The 16255-nt window shown below is 42.8% G+C and overlaps 2 protein-coding genes and 1 long non-coding RNA gene across 3 annotated transcripts; 1 reads left to right on the plus strand and 2 right to left on the minus strand.

Moving 5' to 3' along the window:
• Positions 1–1318: 1318 nt before the first annotated feature.
• Positions 1319–2897, minus strand: LOC120803451. Its single transcript, XR_005709340.1, has 3 exons — positions 2574–2897; positions 2015–2076; positions 1319–1866 (listed from the first exon to the last, which is right to left on the minus strand). It is a non-coding gene; the product is annotated as an uncharacterized LOC120803451 (long non-coding RNA).
• A 2666-nt stretch (positions 2898–5563) lies between these two features.
• Positions 5564–11235, minus strand: agmat (agmatine ureohydrolase (agmatinase)). The gene is made up of 8 exons (XM_040153847.1): positions 11147–11235; positions 10580–10994; positions 9627–9829; positions 9404–9452; positions 8572–8767; positions 7206–7385; positions 6752–6836; positions 5564–6667 (listed from the first exon to the last, which is right to left on the minus strand). The coding sequence occupies exons 2-8, from the start codon at positions 10969–10971 to the stop codon at positions 6594–6596; spliced, it is 1179 nt and encodes a 392-aa protein (XP_040009781.1). The 5' UTR covers positions 10972–10994; positions 11147–11235; the 3' UTR covers positions 5564–6593.
• A 1975-nt stretch (positions 11236–13210) lies between these two features.
• Positions 13211–15918, plus strand: LOC120803534 (tubulin alpha-1B chain). The gene is made up of 4 exons (XM_040152053.1): positions 13211–13228; positions 14339–14561; positions 14660–14808; positions 14923–15918. Exons 1-4 carry the CDS (start codon positions 13226–13228, stop codon positions 15901–15903), a joined length of 1356 nt encoding a protein of 451 aa, XP_040007987.1. The 5' UTR covers positions 13211–13225; the 3' UTR covers positions 15904–15918.
• Positions 15919–16255: the final 337 nt, after the last annotated feature.

The raw sequence follows: 16255 nt of genomic DNA on the forward strand, positions 1-16255 counted from the left end.
CTGCAGCACAGTGCTTGTTGCCAAATGGAGCTGGACTATGCAGCTGCAGAAAACAGCTGTGGCACTGGGCAACAGATCAGCCAAAGAAGAGGTGCTTCCGCTCTCAGTGGGGGCGCTTGGAGTCAGATACACATGAAGTTATACTGGAAGAGATAATAACTCTCATATGTGGGTCATGTGTTTCCAAATAACTCAGCAAAATACCTTTTTGTTAACAAGATTAATATTTTAAAAGAGACTTGAGATGAGAGTCAGCAAACGCTGTGTCTTTTAAAACTACTTTGCAGTACACACTGAAAATTATCTTAAAAACTGGCAGGTGCTGTGTTTACTAGGCCATTGTTACTTGGTCCAAATTTTCATACAGTAGCTGAATATTTTCTTTCCAAGACGATCCCTATCCTTAAGAAGTTCATTTAGAAAAGTTGCCAACTTTTAAATAGCCAAAAAAATCATGACAATTAAATAAATTCATATATGTTGCAAATCTGTTGATAAATAATTCCCAGAAAAAGACAGTCATGACCTATGGTGTTGAAAAAGACTTTCTGAGAGTGAAACTGAGGATTGTCAAGTTGATCTTTGCTCTTGTGGTTCGGTGTGAAAGTTTGCAGTGGAAGTTAAAGGAACCCAGCATTTGCTTGTAGAGCCGAGTTTTGGGAGACTTCATTATTGACCTGGAATTAAGGGAAGTCCAGAATCAAATGTGTATATACATTTTTTTTTAAAAAGTGCTAACCATCATCAACAAGTCATCGAGTGATTGGAAGCGAAATTCTCCTTAAGAATATACAGTACACAGCAAGTCAAGACTATCTATACCTCTGACTTGCTTCTGAAAGGCCTCACTATCGTCAACCAAAATAAACACAGCTGCATGAATGCAAAGAACACACGCACTCGGACACAAGATACACACGGAAAAGTTGAGTAGAACACCAGAATGTCAGTCAGGGTGAGCAGCGTGGCCCTGGCGTCCAGTTTATGAATGGCATCCGTCTGGTCATCTGCTGCACCACCCTCATCAGAGCGTGTACCTCTTACATCTTCAGGACAAAAAACAAACTTATTATTTAATTCAAAAGGAGGTTCAATCTTATAGCTATGTCCTCCACGAGTCTGGGTGAAGACAAGTTTGGGCATTGGGGTAGTCGAGGCACACGATGTTTGTCCACACCATAAATGGCACCAGGGAAGCGACTGTGACTCACCCGTAAACACATATATGAGGATAACTTAGGTCTTAAAAGTCATTGGATCTGAACCCGAGCAGGTTAGGAGAGACAGCACTCACTGGATTTTGTTATGCGTCAGTGGATATGGACTACATTTTACGACTGCAGTCTCCGTGGACATAAAACTGGCATTTCAAAGAGGCGCCCAAGCGATGCAGTAGGAGTATTGATGTAGTATTGCACTAAAGTAGGGAAACTTGCTAAACCCAAATCAAGAAAAGAATAATCATAATGAATGAAGCAGAATCTGAGACATTATGACTTTTAGTCCCAGGTATGGGTCAATCCCCCAGAACAATGGCTATTATATATATATATGAGATAAACACAATGAAAGCTCTCTCTAGAGCCATAGAACAAATAATATAACTCTTTTCACAGACTGAATAGTACTACACACGATGCATAAACTGAATTTGAATGTGTAAAATTGGTGGAGTACCCCCTTTAATATCTGGTAAAATGTTAAACCATGAAACAACATTTAATGAGAAATGATCTTGTGTCGTGCCCGTTGTTTGTCTTGACTCTCACATTAAAACAGAGTGCTTTGAATCTTCACCCGGCCTCTTCAGCTTCTCTATGATGAGAACACTGCTCCTCATATGCTATTATCCTTTTTTTTTTAGCTCTGGTATATAAACACAGATTTGGATTACGCAGAGCAGAATCAAAAGACAGCAACTACGTGCGCTTCTACTGCAATAAAGAACTGGCCATTTGCCTCTACAATAGCCTGTCTTTCTGTCGGTTGTCCATTAACTATAAATGGTGCCTACCTGAATATTCTCCCATTGTGTTCTGCCTGGTGTGTTTGGTCGTATGTAATCCCTCCCCAGTGCTGTAACAAAAGCATCAATATGTGTTAAATATCAAGAAAGTAAGAAGAAACAAGACAAAATAAAACAACTTATTGTAAGCAATTGCTTGCAGGCCGTGACTATGTGGCATATACGCATTTGAAGGCTTATTTAAACTGTTATTTTTTTGCTTTTAAAGTGCCAGTGGACTCGATGGACATCTTCTCACTCGTGAAACTGCCTTTTTGCTACTTATAAAACGTAAACACCATGCTTCTGCTGTTTTGGTCAGGTTTTCTTTACAAAAAAAATAGTATTTATATAATGGGGACTAACTATGGTCTGTATACAAAGACTAACTTTTAAAAAAAAGCTGTGATATTCCGACTCATCAATAGACCATTATACAGGTAGGAGACACTGTAACAGGTGTGTACCAGAAAGCTTCACGTTAAATGAGTAAGTTGCTCAGACTATCCCACAAAGGGGAGAGAAATAACCTGAACCCTAATGTCGTGAACTGCACCAGCTGTCTTACCTTTATTTCAGCGATCATATCTGGGGTGGCAAACTCTTTACAGTGCTTTTTCACGAGGGCTAGCGTAGAGGTCTTTCCTCCTCTCAATGCAAACTGCGTGCGACACCTGGAGGAACTGTCACAGAAGACTGAACTAAGCAAAGTTGTGTAACTCCTACAGGCGGTGTCCTAAAGTGTGGGCAATTCTGCCACTCCTTTGTGAAAGTGGGATGATTCCCCGTTTGTGTACAAATACAAGAGGCTCCCCTTTCCATTTTCTCTTATTTGCGAGCGGTTGATTCGGCCGCTTCCTTGTTTACTTCGCTGTGTGCTGTGATTGGTCCGTTACAGAGCGCCATAAAAGATCAAAACGCGGGGTACGTTTGTTTTTACGTTTTTTACTGCGCGCCGGGGGCACACGGATAGCATTACGTGGAACATTACGTTCACACCTAAGAATCGCACCGTCGCGGTGAACATTAAACCGAACGCGCCCTTTACATTCTCTCTTTCTCTCTATGTACGTGTGTGTGTGTGTGTGTGTGTGTGTGTGAGAGAGAGAGAGAGAGAGAGAGAGAGAGAGAGAGAGCAGTAAACACAAGCTCAGAAACCTCAAAACTTAAGTTTGCTCAAGCTTTACCGGAAATGTTGGGCTGTTGTGCTGAGGCAGCTTAGCCACCGTAAACAATATCAGTTACCATCAACATCGACTCCGACATGTCGCAACCCGTGCGGAGTCGTGCCGTGACGGCGGGACAGCGATGTGTGCACTGCCGTGCTTAGTTAGCCGGCCACCCTCAAACCTTATGCTGAGCTCAGGTGCTGTTGTAGCGGCGTTAAACGCTGTGCGTCTCGGCCACTGCAGCGGTGCTCCAGGATGGACCCGCGGTCAACGTCTTAGGATAAGAGGTGCAAGCCGGGCTGAGATTTAAAATACAGAAAAGGGAGGTTTACAAGTGTTGTGCAAAACGGTGGAATCGTAGCTACATTGACTCATTTAACCTAATAATGTACTGATAAGTGGCTACTGCTGGTGTCACTGCAGTAAAGAAAATGACTCAAACTCACCATCTTCTCCCCAAGACACCATGACAAAACCAAAATGCAGGTGCAATATCTTATAAGATTAGTCATTTTTAAAAAATGTTATTCATAAAAATACTGAGCAAATTATGTGCAACCTTTACGTGGGGTGCTAAAAGCCAGAAACATGTACACATATGAGCAACATGTCTCCTCATATTGATATTAGCTTTACCTAGCATCTAGATCTTGTCCTTGTCTAGATCTTGCCTAATGGGGACCTTGGGTTTCTGACTGGTTGGTCAAACATTTCAACCCGGACTGTGGGAAATTAAACATGGCTTTAAAAAAAAAAAAAAAAAAAAAAAAATCATTTATTAGACAAGAAGATTGATAGAATATTCGAGAAAATAATCTGCAGATTGATCGATAATGACAATAACCATTAGTTGCAGCCCTGGTCATTACCACGACAGCCACAAACCGACTACTTTGCTGTTCACTGACAGCAAGTACATGTTGCACTTTAACCAGTATGTCATCAACATGATGCCTGTATAGAGATCACACTTGGTATAGATCACCTCTGACTGTTGCCTCAGCCGCACTGCACCTGTCTGGAAAAGAGGTGGTGCAGGAGTAAGAGACTGTAAGTCTGTCAAAATTGCTCAGCAGCCTTGTCCTCCATGTGATCGCACAGGGCACTGTGAGAAGTTTGATGTGCGTGTGTTCGTGGACATCCTGTCTTGGACACAAGAGACGGTATATGGTCAGTCCTCCCGGTGCTCACTGCACCCATTCAGTACGTTGAGTCATCGATGGTAAAGTGATGTTTTTTTTCACAGTGCTTTGGCACATCGATGGTAAAGTGATGTTCTTTTCACAGTGCTTTGGCTCAGGAGGCCCTGAAGGCAGTTTGTAGAAGACCTTCTCCCTCAGACACTGGAAATCTGCTTTGAGGAAAAGAGTGATGCCCGCACACTGACTCAAAACCATAAAGTTATTAATTTAGGCAGGCAATGTATTGGTCCCAGTCAGGTCACCAGGCATCGAGATATCCCATTTTCCATCTATTTTCCTATCTTACCGTTATGTCAAAAACGTATCTCTTTATCTCCATAGCCGAGGGCCTTTACCTTTAAGGATGATTTGCACTTTGGCCGCGTGGACCAGGGCCTTTCAGAGACCTCTAATTCTGCAGGAAAATTATCTGCAAACTTCTGTTTTCTTTTTCATAAATGGTATTGAATTATTCACTGTTATCTATATACCGCACTAGTTGCACTCACGCACATTAAACGTTACCTCACTCTTTTTTCCATATGGTTGTGTTTGTTCTCTGAAGGCTAAAGGATTTTTTTTTTTTTTAATCATTGATGTATTCCTGATGAACAAATCTCCACTTGCACCAAGGCTGGTCAGTCAGAAGCTCTTTGATGAGCTCTGTCCTGTCAAACCTTTTTTTTTTTCATTATAAAATCTGTAAACATCTGATAAGTCAGTAAAATACAACATGAAAATGAACTAAACTGAAATAATATCTTGTTATAATTTCGCACCACGACTGCATCACATCTGAAGTATTTCGGATCTCTACACGTTGATGTGTATTCTCCCCTCAGATACCGCGTCCTGCTGATCACTCACAATAAGAAGGTGGCGGATTTGCTTACGTCTGCCGACGGCAGACAGCCGCCGCCTGTGACAAACACCCCCGTCCTTATGCCCTTACCACCGCAGATACACTCATACATGTCGCTACACCACAACTGCCAGTTATATGTGTGATACATTTATACTACAATATGTACATAATGTGTACAATATATGTTTGATATACCATATGTATAAAAAAACAACATACCAGGTAGCCGGGTTCTGACTCTTGTCCATGATTGATGGTTGCATTATCATACCAAAATCATGATTTTATATTTATGTGAATTGTGTCACATTGTAAACACATTAAAGTAAAGTCAAACTTAGTGTGTGATTGCTTGGTTTATTCATCAGTTTTGTCAACATAAACTGTCAAAATGTCATTAATATAACTTTCTTGGTACCGTGAGATGTAAATATTGAACATAATCATGTTATCCTGCTATCTGATCCTGTAGCTTGTGTTGAGGACTTGTCTCTGACAATGAAGACAACTTAACCAGAATATTGCCTTTCCAGTGAGTTTGATTTCATAAGCGTTTGCAAATGGACTCAGCACTGTACAGAGATCTGAGGTCCCCACAAGTGAGAGCCTGATGACCTGGGATCGGGACCGGTTCCGGCGGTTGTGGCGTAGGATCCTGGACGGCAGGGGTGAGCTGTGGTCCGGTTCTGTTTTGACACACTGAGACACTGGTTTTGACGGCTTTTCTGTCCCTACCTTCAAGCATCTTTCCCTCCCATTTGCTTCTTCTAACCAACATTATGTTCAATATCCAGTCTGCCACAAACAACTTACATTTCTTTCTTTTCCATTTCTTTTTTGACAACCTCTCGCATTCATCCTGACTCTCCTTTTCCCTTTTCTCCAAGGCTTCCTTTCATTGTTGTAACTGTCTTAACACTGAAACTACCTCTGGATGGAAATCCACATTCTTTTGCCCACGCAGACAACTGTTGCACAGAGTGTTCAGCATGTTTTGTTTTCATGAACAGAACATTTGGTGATGACCTGTCAACCAGGTCTTCCATATTTTCATATATACTATTATTGGATCCCATTTTCCTTATTCTCTAGATAAGGCGAATATATTATATATCAGATTAAAGATAAGTTGAATATATTACATTGAATTAACAAAATTCTGAGTTTATGAATTTCGTAGACAAGTTGGTGACATCTGGTACTGCCGAATGTTTCAGTTGGTCCTCAGTGCTGCATTTATCCCCTTAACGGCTTTATGGAATTTGACCTCCTTATTCCGGCCTATTCAGCAGAACTGCATGTTAATTTGGTTTTCAGGTAACCGTATTGATTAATAACAAACTACCTGTCCTGTTCTGTGTGGTCTGCTCTGATCAATAATATTTCATTTTTGGGAGGACGCACAACATTTCAAAGAGGAGGTTGGCAGCGGTCAGTGCAGTGTTTCCTGTTGAGGAGCAAAAAGTATAAATAGTGGTTGTAAAAATATACTGCATCTATATTTTGATGAGAAATTAAATGTGTCAAGTACCTGTGGTGTCATAGGGTGGAGACACCTCCACTAGATCACATCCGACAAGATTCAGACCACGACAGCCCCGGATGATCTCAACTCCCTAAATTAAGCCGAGACAGTAAAAAATGTATTAATATTCATAATGCTAACTAAGACAAACGAGTACAGCAAATTCAATTATTCTTAAAAAAAAAAGAGCATATAAAGTCTCAAATTTTTAACGTAACCTTCATCTATTTATTATTTTGACAAACTGTGTTCGTTTTAATAGCATCAATAACAATCACTCAAATTCCTCTGTTGACATTTTCCTCCTGCAGGCATGTACCTGTAAATTGCACTTGTGGAAAGCGGTGGAGCAAATACTTAACGTAACTAGTAATATGACAAGGATGTGTCATAAAAAAATAAATAAAAAAAAATTCAGACTATAGTTTAGAAGGATTCAAGTCTGTTGCGCCCTGTTTACCTGGATGGGGGTAAGCCCTGCTATCTCTGGTGTGCCGGTTCCAGGGGCAAAGCCCGGGTCGAGAGCGTCGATGTCGAAACTGAGGTAAACGGCACCGCTGCCCATCTGGGCCCTGACCTCAGCCATCAGAGGAGCGAGGGATTTGAACCAACACTCTTCCACTTGGACCACGCGGAAGCCCTGCGCAAGATACCAATACGGGAAATGATTGTCAAGAAGACAGCCGCTCTCCTTTGCTTAAAACGGACAACATGCAACCGACAGCGGCGTCTGACCTTACAATATCTGTTACTGGCTAGCTCAGTGATTGTTTGACCGAGAGCTGAGTTTTGGCATCTGCAACTTATTTTCAGTTCCAAACAAAAACTGGTCCCCTGGAGCTTTAAAACACACCACCCTTAGCTAGCTCCCTTATTCATGACTGATATGGGTTTATTTTTTTGTAATTGTAACTTTAAATTAACATTTCGACCTTTTGGGACATGCGCTTCTGCCCTATCTTGCCGGAGCTTCGATGAGAACACCGATACCACTCTCATGGCCCTACAGTGGGTAGGAAGCCGGAGCCAGCAGCCAGTCGGCTTAGCATAAAGACTGGAGAATGCGGGGGCCTGTCGCTATCGCGCCTGGCCAGGACATAGTCCCGCAAATAGGCCCGTCTGACATGTCACACTTGGAAAAGTGCAGGTGTACATAGTAAAAATGAATAATGGCTGAATTCCATTTAGCTGCTTTTCAGTTTCGGGGTCCCGGGATAGTGCATGCTGGCTCGCTGTCACACTCTCGCGCCTCACTGGGACACTTGAACACAGCTGAACCATCATTGACGTTATTAGTAACACCTCCGCTCCTCCTGCTATTACAAGTCAAAATGCCTGCTGGGAAAAAGACTTATCACCGCAACATATTATACATAACCAGGTATGCAGAGGAGACCTGTCTTCAGTCACAATTAATACATTATGCTGATAAAATAATAATAATAATACAATATGCTACTAAATAGTTGGTGTTAATTTCAAATTTTATTAAAAGAGTTGCATAAATTCTTTTAAAGAGAAAGTTTTTCCACATTAGTATTAATGCAGAACGCATTCATCTAGAGTTGCAACAATGAGTCAGTGAATTTATTAGTTGATCAAAAGAAAATTAAATGCAAATTATTTTTAATGACTAATTTTAATCTAATTAATTTAGTTTCAATAATTGATTGATCAATTTTTCAAGCAGAAATTCCTTCATGTTCTTCATGTCGTATTTTGGGAAATGTTAGTCAAAGCAAGACATTTGAAGACATAATCTTGGACTCTGGGAAACTGGGATGTATCACTGTATCTACATGACCTGCAGTATTCTAGCAGAGTACCTGGGCCCGGCTCCACTCATATGAGTCCGCAGAGTAGCCCGAACCCCGCAGGCCGATCTGGACCACTCTCTTACAGTCCAGTAGGCCTTCCTCCGCGCAACGTCTGAATGGAGTCCCGTGTCCAATCTTCTCCCCCAAGACCACATCACTGGTGTCAGCATGAGCATCCACGTGGACCAGACCCACCGGGCCGTGCCTGATAAAATATCACGGAGCAGTGCTGAGTGAGGCACGAGGACACAGCCTATAAAAAGGCCGAGCTTTGGCATCGGGTGTCTGAGATTCGGATTTGGCCTCAGCTTTGTCCGAGATGTTGGTTGGTTTTGTCATGTGTAGGCGTATATATCTACAAACCGTGTACAGTCGCGCAAAAGTCATAGTGCTCATCATGGAGTAGAACAATGAAATATCTGTTTTAGGGCTGGAATCATCGGTTAGTCGACCGCGAGAAAATGAATCTGAAAATCACTTAACTGTTTCAGTTGTGTGTTTAAATCGAACAAAAATGACAAATATACACTGGCTGAAGCTGGATTTTCTGCTTTTCTCCCTTTTTATCATTTTAAATTGAATATCTTTGGGTTTTGGGTCTACTGCTTGGACAAAACAAGACACGTGAAGACCATTTTTCTACTTTTCAATCACTACATTAATGGAAAAAAAAAATCAACAATTAATCGGAAATGAAAATAATTGTTAGTTGTTGCCCTTATCTGCGTTTTTCATTGTGGAAACAGGGAAAAAGCCTTGTCCACACTCGTCCAGGCAATGCTGAGTTCTGATTATATGGATCATACGCAGCCCCCGGGGCGATGATACATGGCCTACTTACTTCTCAGCAACAGCTTGCAGGATCGGATATGCAATGGTGTGATCGCCACCTGCAGACACCAAAACTTATCATCTGACCTTTGATTGAACATGCACTTCGATTTTATAAGGCTGTATGGCTAATAATTGAACAGACACGAGAGAGGGCTTGCTTTCACTCCTGTAAAACATTTACCGAGCTCTGGTGTCTATCTGTCCAAAAGCTGTCGGCTAGTTACTCTCACCCATAGTCAGAGGGACACATCCAGTCGCCAGGATCTTCCGGTAGGCCTCCCTGATGCGCTTGCAGGTGTCCTTCAGGTCGTACATGTTCACATTGACGTCCCCGATGTCGGCCACCATGAGGGACTCATAGGGCGCTGCCCTGGTGCCACTGTTGCAGGCCCTCAGCAGGGCAGACTCTGCTCTGATCTGACGGGGACCAAACCTGCAGTGGCGGAGCAAATAGCTGTTATTTCATCTCAGCGCTGCAACCTTTGAATCTACAGCTGTGAAGCAAACTGGGCCACTTTGGACTGTTACTATTGACAAAGTATATAAGTACTTAAGAGCATTATACTTGTACTTGTACTTTACTTGGGTGTTTCCATTATATGTTGCCTTACACTCCGCGACATTTACTGTACATGGCAGCCGCAGTTCCTCGTTACATTTCAGATTAAGATTTTTTTAAACACAAAAACATGTGGTCAGTTTATAAAGTACGAAGCACTGTTGCAGATTAAACAACCCAGCGTTACAGCAAGTTGTTCAAATGATTCATTCAAATGCTGCTTACATTCATGCATCAGCAATAATATTCATTCATATATACACGTGGTAAGTATGACACTGACTGGTGACCTCCTGCATAATAACTGAAAGCAGGACTGTTACTTGAAACAGAAAATTTGAATACTGCTGCTCAGTAATATTTATGTGCTGTCATATACTCAGCTGACTTGGGAGAAACGTTCAAAGAGTAGAGAATAAGACACAATTGTCCTCCTTGTGCACTGAATTACATTTTCAATTTATTTTCATAAACGTGGAGATAACAGCTAGAGGCCTGTCGCTGCTGTATCCACAGAGTAACAGTGTATTGTAATAGGGACAGATACACCCACCACACTGTGTGGATTCAGCAGCAACAGGCCCTCGCTTTCTCGTCAGCAGCTGCAGGGGCATAAACTCGCACCTGGCTCCGGGCCGGTTGGAGGTCCCGGTATCGATGGGGACGCCGACAAACGCCGCGTCGAGCCCGTCCGCCGTCTCCTGGTAAGGTAATTTGGCCATGGTGGGGATCCCCGACACCCGTGCGACGAACTCGGCGCTCGGCGGCACGTTGAAGCGCTTCCCCGAGCACTTTCTGCTGGGATTCGGGCATAACCCTCGCCCGTCGCCGCCTGGAGTCAGAGCCGGCCGCGGCCGCGGAGAGGAGACCACCGCCGCGGGACAATGCGGCGGAATAACGGTGCGGGCCGCATTCAGGTTTCTCCAAAACGAAAACATAACTGCGGAGCTCCTGGCGCAACTTGGGGCTGTGAGAGTTGTGCGGCAAACTTGCGCTGCCGCCGCAAGTGTTTTCATGTAAGCTCGCAGCGCCCCGTGTCCTATTAGCCTCAGGGAAATGGGAAAAACAAGTACACCAGGGGGGAGTGTTCACTGCTTAAGTGAGTGGTTATACGTCGTTGCGCTGAACGCACCGTCTGGCAGTTCAATAAATTATACACGACGCGATGTCACCCCTCGGCGAGATACTCACCTTCTCGGTCGTGCGTGCGGTTTTCAAATTTACGACACGGTTGTGAGCGTGAAGGCGGCACGGGGCGCACACAAGACAGCAACGGAGCAGGTGGGCGGGGCGTCTATGGAAGCCCGTCGCCGCCAAGAAAAAGAAAAGCGACGGATCAAAATTAAAAAAGAATGATTAAAAAAATTAAAAAAAAAAAACTCCCAACACACTATAGTGCAGCTGTAAGCAGATGTACGTTCTTATGAATGTATTTGCCAACAAATCAAACTCCGCCTGTCGGGCACCCATGAGCCGAGGTTGGTGGAGAAACAGATGAACGTCGATGGAGGCAAAACACAGTTGTAATGATATAAAATATGTCTTAATGGGAGAAGTTATAATTATTGACAAATACCGTACATTGATAAACATCTAAAATGTACCCGTGGCTGCTTGCAAACACATTATTGGGTGTTATATACAATTTATTAAATGTCCGTACAGCTTATTAATGATAAATAGGGGGGCTTAAGATAACGCTTTACTTTACTAAGTCTAAAGTATAAGATACTAAGTCACTGCCTTATAATTTGACTTTAGTAACTCAAATTAAAAGATGGTAAGACGTCAGAATTAGTGAGAATTCTGAATTCAAAATAATAAGTCAACATTTTGTTTTTTGGTTTTTGATTTTATAATGTATAAATATAAAAATACTCATGGTAAATCAAAATTATGAGATTGTAAGTCAACTTTTTTTAGTTAGAAAATCAAAAATTACAATATCGTCAAAATGATGAGGTTGTTTTTTTTTAAACTTTTTGAAGTAGATGAATAAATTGACTGACCATGAGTGGTTTTTATCTTTATAATGTTTAACCTTTTATTTATTTCTTTATCTTTACTTGTGGAAACTGGCCTCCATACATGTCATTTTTGTCATAGTGCTTCAGTCGCCAAATTCTCAGTTTTCAGACCAACCATTATGGCCTGCCTTGGTTACCACAGAGCGCGGTCAACAACTTGTTCAAAAATAAGAGAACCGCAATGGGAAAATGTATGTACTGTTTCAAAATCATACTTCATGACGCGATGCTATTTACATTTGAATGAATACATGCAGGTAAGGCTGACTGGAATAAAGGGTTGCTTGCCTCGTACATGTCATATGTCAAGGAGGCACTAATAGTTGTGTATGGTTATTCATAGGAAGATTCAGACAGGACAATCATTCATACTGAAGGCATTTTTTAAGACACGTTTTTTTTTTTTTTTGGTACTTTGAGAATTCTGGAAACAAATCGTGGAAATCCTTTCCACAAATCTTCCACAAAGGCTTGAAAGTGTAATGAAACTTTCGTCTCCACTGATTTTAGGAAAGAGGATTTTTATTAACTTTATTTTGCTTTTAGCCTCATTCATTAGTTGAAATTTAACAGAAACAAACTATTCACATTTTATGGGTTTTTTTATATAAATTATGTGAAAATATATCTAACTTTGACCCTGAAGGCTGTTAAAACGGTCAGGCACAAGTTATTCGTGTAATCTCTTTATTTATCACCCTGCCATGTTATGTTCTGCTCCTGTAACTCAGCAGTAATAGAAATAAAGTTTTTTGAAAGGAGACAGAAAAAAATAATCAATTTAAAGAGGCACAGTAGCGATTCTATTCTAGCGATGACAGACTTTATATATATATATATATCTATATCGATAAAAATATCGATATAGATATAGATATATATAGATATATACACATATATATCTATATACACACACACATAGAAAGAGAGATCTAGATAAGGTCGTGTGTCACAAAGCAAATCCACATCCAAAACCGTTAACCAGACCAAATAATCAACATATGCTCCAAATGAGGTTTTGGGTCGTAGAGGTCCTATTTAATGTTGCTCTGGATGCGGCAGACGGCGGAAGGTTTTTGTTTTCTGTTTTTTGTTTTTTTCCATGTGCGCACTTCACCTGTCCTCCTCAAGAGGAGGAGAGCGCGGTGCGTGCGTCATCAGACCAGCTTCAGACGCCGCACATCGCAGACGCAAACGCTCCCCAGACTTGTCTCATTACATTGCATAATATCGACAAGCCATCATGGTAAGTACGATATTAAATGTAATTTCTAACGTTCATCTTTACGTCTGTTGTTCTAAATGTGTGACCTATATCAAAGTGAAATGTGTGTGTGTGTGTGTGTGTGTGTGTGTGTGTGTGGGGTGGGGTGCGGCGAGGGGGGTTGTTAGGTCTTTTCTATGACATTTTCTCCAACGTTGCCCGCTCATGTCTCGGTATTTTTTTATGGCTATAAATTCATCGTCAACACGCCTGCGGTCAGACAATCAAAAAACTGAGGCAGATTTTCAGTTTGTTAGAAGGTAGTCTAATACATTCCTGCACTGCAAACGCCTAATCCTCTTCCCACATAACTCGTCTAAATCAGCTTATATACCAATACTTGACCACTGGCTTCACACTAACCTCGCTACCAGTTTGTCAGTTTTATTTTCTGGCCCTTTATGCAGCTTTTATATACATTTATATCACATCAGCTCATTGCCCCTTGCAATAAAGGTCATTTTATGTGAAATGATAAATCTCTCTGACTGTTTTTATTTGTTACATAAAACTAAGCCACCCATTATATTTCTATTTACCATACACTAGAAAAATAAAAATAAAAAAATAGATATAATAAGGTAGAAATCTGATGGTACACAACCTCGGTGGAGGATCTGAATGTGGCTCTTTAAAGAGCCAGCATACTGCAACATGTCTGACCTAGATAATCCCCTCTCCCTACAGTAATCCCATGCGACACAGTCTAGTGTCGCAGCAGAAAATGGGCGCCTGGGCTCCAGCGAAATAAATGGTAGACCGAAATTGGGTAACGCGCGTTATCGTAGAAAATGGACGGTGTGAATAGTAAAGGCTTTTCATGCAAGGTGGAGAGACTGGACTGATGCAGTCTGTGCTCATTTGTGACAAACAAGATGATACGTGCTGCCTGCGATGCCTTGCGGTTTTGTGGCTCATTTAAAGGGAATATTCAAGAGCACCTTCTGTTTTTGAAGAACCCGGAATCTTAAGTCTGAAAGGCCTTGTTGTTCGCACGTGTTTCTTCATTTTAATTATGAAATCACTCGTGGAAATTCCGTTCCCGATCTCAGAATTGCATCTTAATCCAAATCTTCTTTCTCTTCACCCCAGCGTGAGTGTATCTCCATCCACGTTGGTCAGGCCGGCGTCCAGATCGGCAATGCCTGCTGGGAGCTTTACTGCCTGGAACACGGGATCCAGCCGGACGGACAGATGCCCAGTGACAAGGCCATCGGCGGCGGAGACGATTCTTTCAACACCTTCTTCAGTGAGACGGGAGCGGGGAAGCACGTCCCCAGAGCTGTTTTTGTGGACCTGGAGCCCACTGTCATCGGTAAACCCCCAGAAACAAAGATACAGATATCATAGTTGCCTCCTGATTTCGGTTAAGTCAGACTCTCAAGTCATTTGTGATCCAATCTGTGTCTTCAGACGAGGTGCGCACCGGGACCTACCGCCAGCTGTTCCACCCTGAGCAGCTGATCACAGGTAAGGAGGATGCTGCCAACAACTACGCCCGTGGACACTACACCATCGGCAAAGAGATCATTGACCTGGTGCTGGACAGGATCCGCAAACTGGTGGGTAACGTAATATCAGGAGGAGGAGTTCCTAATTTTAATTCAAAATATTAAACCTAATCATAATATTGTGTCTCATATATTTGATCAGTGTCTCACCCGCTCTGTCCTCAGGCCGACCAGTGCACCGGCCTTCAGGGCTTCCTGGTCTTCCACAGCTTCGGAGGTGGCACCGGCTCTGGTTTCACCTCCCTGCTGATGGAGCGTCTGTCTGTCGACTACGGCAAGAAGTCCAAGCTGGAGTTCTCCATCTACCCGGCTCCGCAGGTGTCCACCGCTGTGGTGGAGCCCTACAACTCCATCCTGACCACCCACACCACCCTGGAGCACTCTGACTGTGCCTTCATGGTGGATAACGAGGCCATCTACGACATCTGCCGTAGGAACCTCGATATCGAGCGTCCCACCTACACCAACCTGAACAGGCTGATCAGTCAGATCGTGTCCTCCATCACTGCTTCCCTTCGTTTCGACGGTGCCCTGAACGTTGATCTGACAGAGTTCCAGACCAACTTGGTGCCATATCCCCGTATCCACTTCCCCCTGGCCACCTATGCCCCTGTCATCTCTGCCGAGAAGGCGTACCACGAGCAGCTCTCCGTGGCTGAGATCACAAACGCCTGCTTCGAGCCAGCCAATCAGATGGTGAAGTGTGACCCTCGCCACGGCAAATACATGGCTTGCTGCCTTTTGTACCGTGGCGATGTGGTGCCAAAAGATGTCAATGCTGCCATTGCCACCATCAAAACCAAGCGTTCCATCCAGTTTGTGGACTGGTGCCCCACTGGTTTCAAGGTTGGCATCAACTACCAGCCGCCCACTGTGGTGCCCGGCGGAGACCTGGCCAAGGTCCAGAGGGCTGTGTGCATGCTGAGCAACACCACTGCTATTGCAGAGGCCTGGGCTCGGCTCGACCACAAGTTTGACCTGATGTACGCTAAGCGTGCCTTCGTTCACTGGTACGTGGGTGAGGGAATGGAGGAGGGAGAGTTCTCCGAAGCTAGAGAGGACATGGCAGCTCTGGAGAAGGATTACGAGGAGGTCGGAGTCGACTCTATTGAGGGCGAAGGAGAGGAGGAGGGAGAGGAGTATTAGAGGGGGCATAAGGGGGTAATTAAACAGGAAACAGTTAACTTAATTGTGTTCCCAAATACTTTCCAAACAGAAATGTTTGTCTATTAATCACCAGTTTAACCATGTTCAGAGTAAAATCATTAGAATGCCAGTTTGGCTCTGTCCTAAATAAAGCTCCTGTAACGTGAAGTTGTTTGTGTCATTTATCAAGCCTTTTTTTTTTTTTTCTTTTTTAAACTGAATTTTTTTAGTGAATAGTGACGAATGAATTATGAGTAGCAGGTGATTTCACCATCATAATCTTGAATTACTGAATCAAATGCCATCAGAACTCAGCAGATGAGGACACTGCAGATCCAAGTTTGAGAAATAT

The sequence above is a fragment of the Xiphias gladius genome, chromosome 18 (assembly GCF_016859285.1).
Source record: "Xiphias gladius isolate SHS-SW01 ecotype Sanya breed wild chromosome 18, ASM1685928v1, whole genome shotgun sequence".
Taxonomy (NCBI): Eukaryota; Metazoa; Chordata; class Actinopteri; order Istiophoriformes; family Xiphiidae; genus Xiphias; species Xiphias gladius.

Excerpts from the sequence above, each read along its gene's own strand:
- agmat (XM_040153847.1), bottom strand. The coding sequence starts at position 10,971 with ATGAAAACACTTGCGGCGGCAGCGCAAGTTTGCCGCACAACTCTCACA. Across the intron at positions 9,830-10,579 it reads TCCAACCGGCCCGGAGCCAG|GTTTGGTCCCCGTCAGATCA; the intron begins GTGCGAGTTTAT and ends CCGCCACTGCAG. Across the intron at positions 9,453-9,626 it reads ATGTGTCCCTCTGACTATGG|GTGGCGATCACACCATTGCA; the intron begins GTGAGAGTAACT and ends TGGTGTCTGCAG.
- LOC120803534 (XM_040152053.1), top strand. Across the intron at positions 14,562-14,659 it reads CCTGGAGCCCACTGTCATCG|ACGAGGTGCGCACCGGGACC; the intron begins GTAAACCCCCAG and ends CTGTGTCTTCAG. Across the intron at positions 14,809-14,922 it reads TGGACAGGATCCGCAAACTG|GCCGACCAGTGCACCGGCCT; the intron begins GTGGGTAACGTA and ends CTCTGTCCTCAG.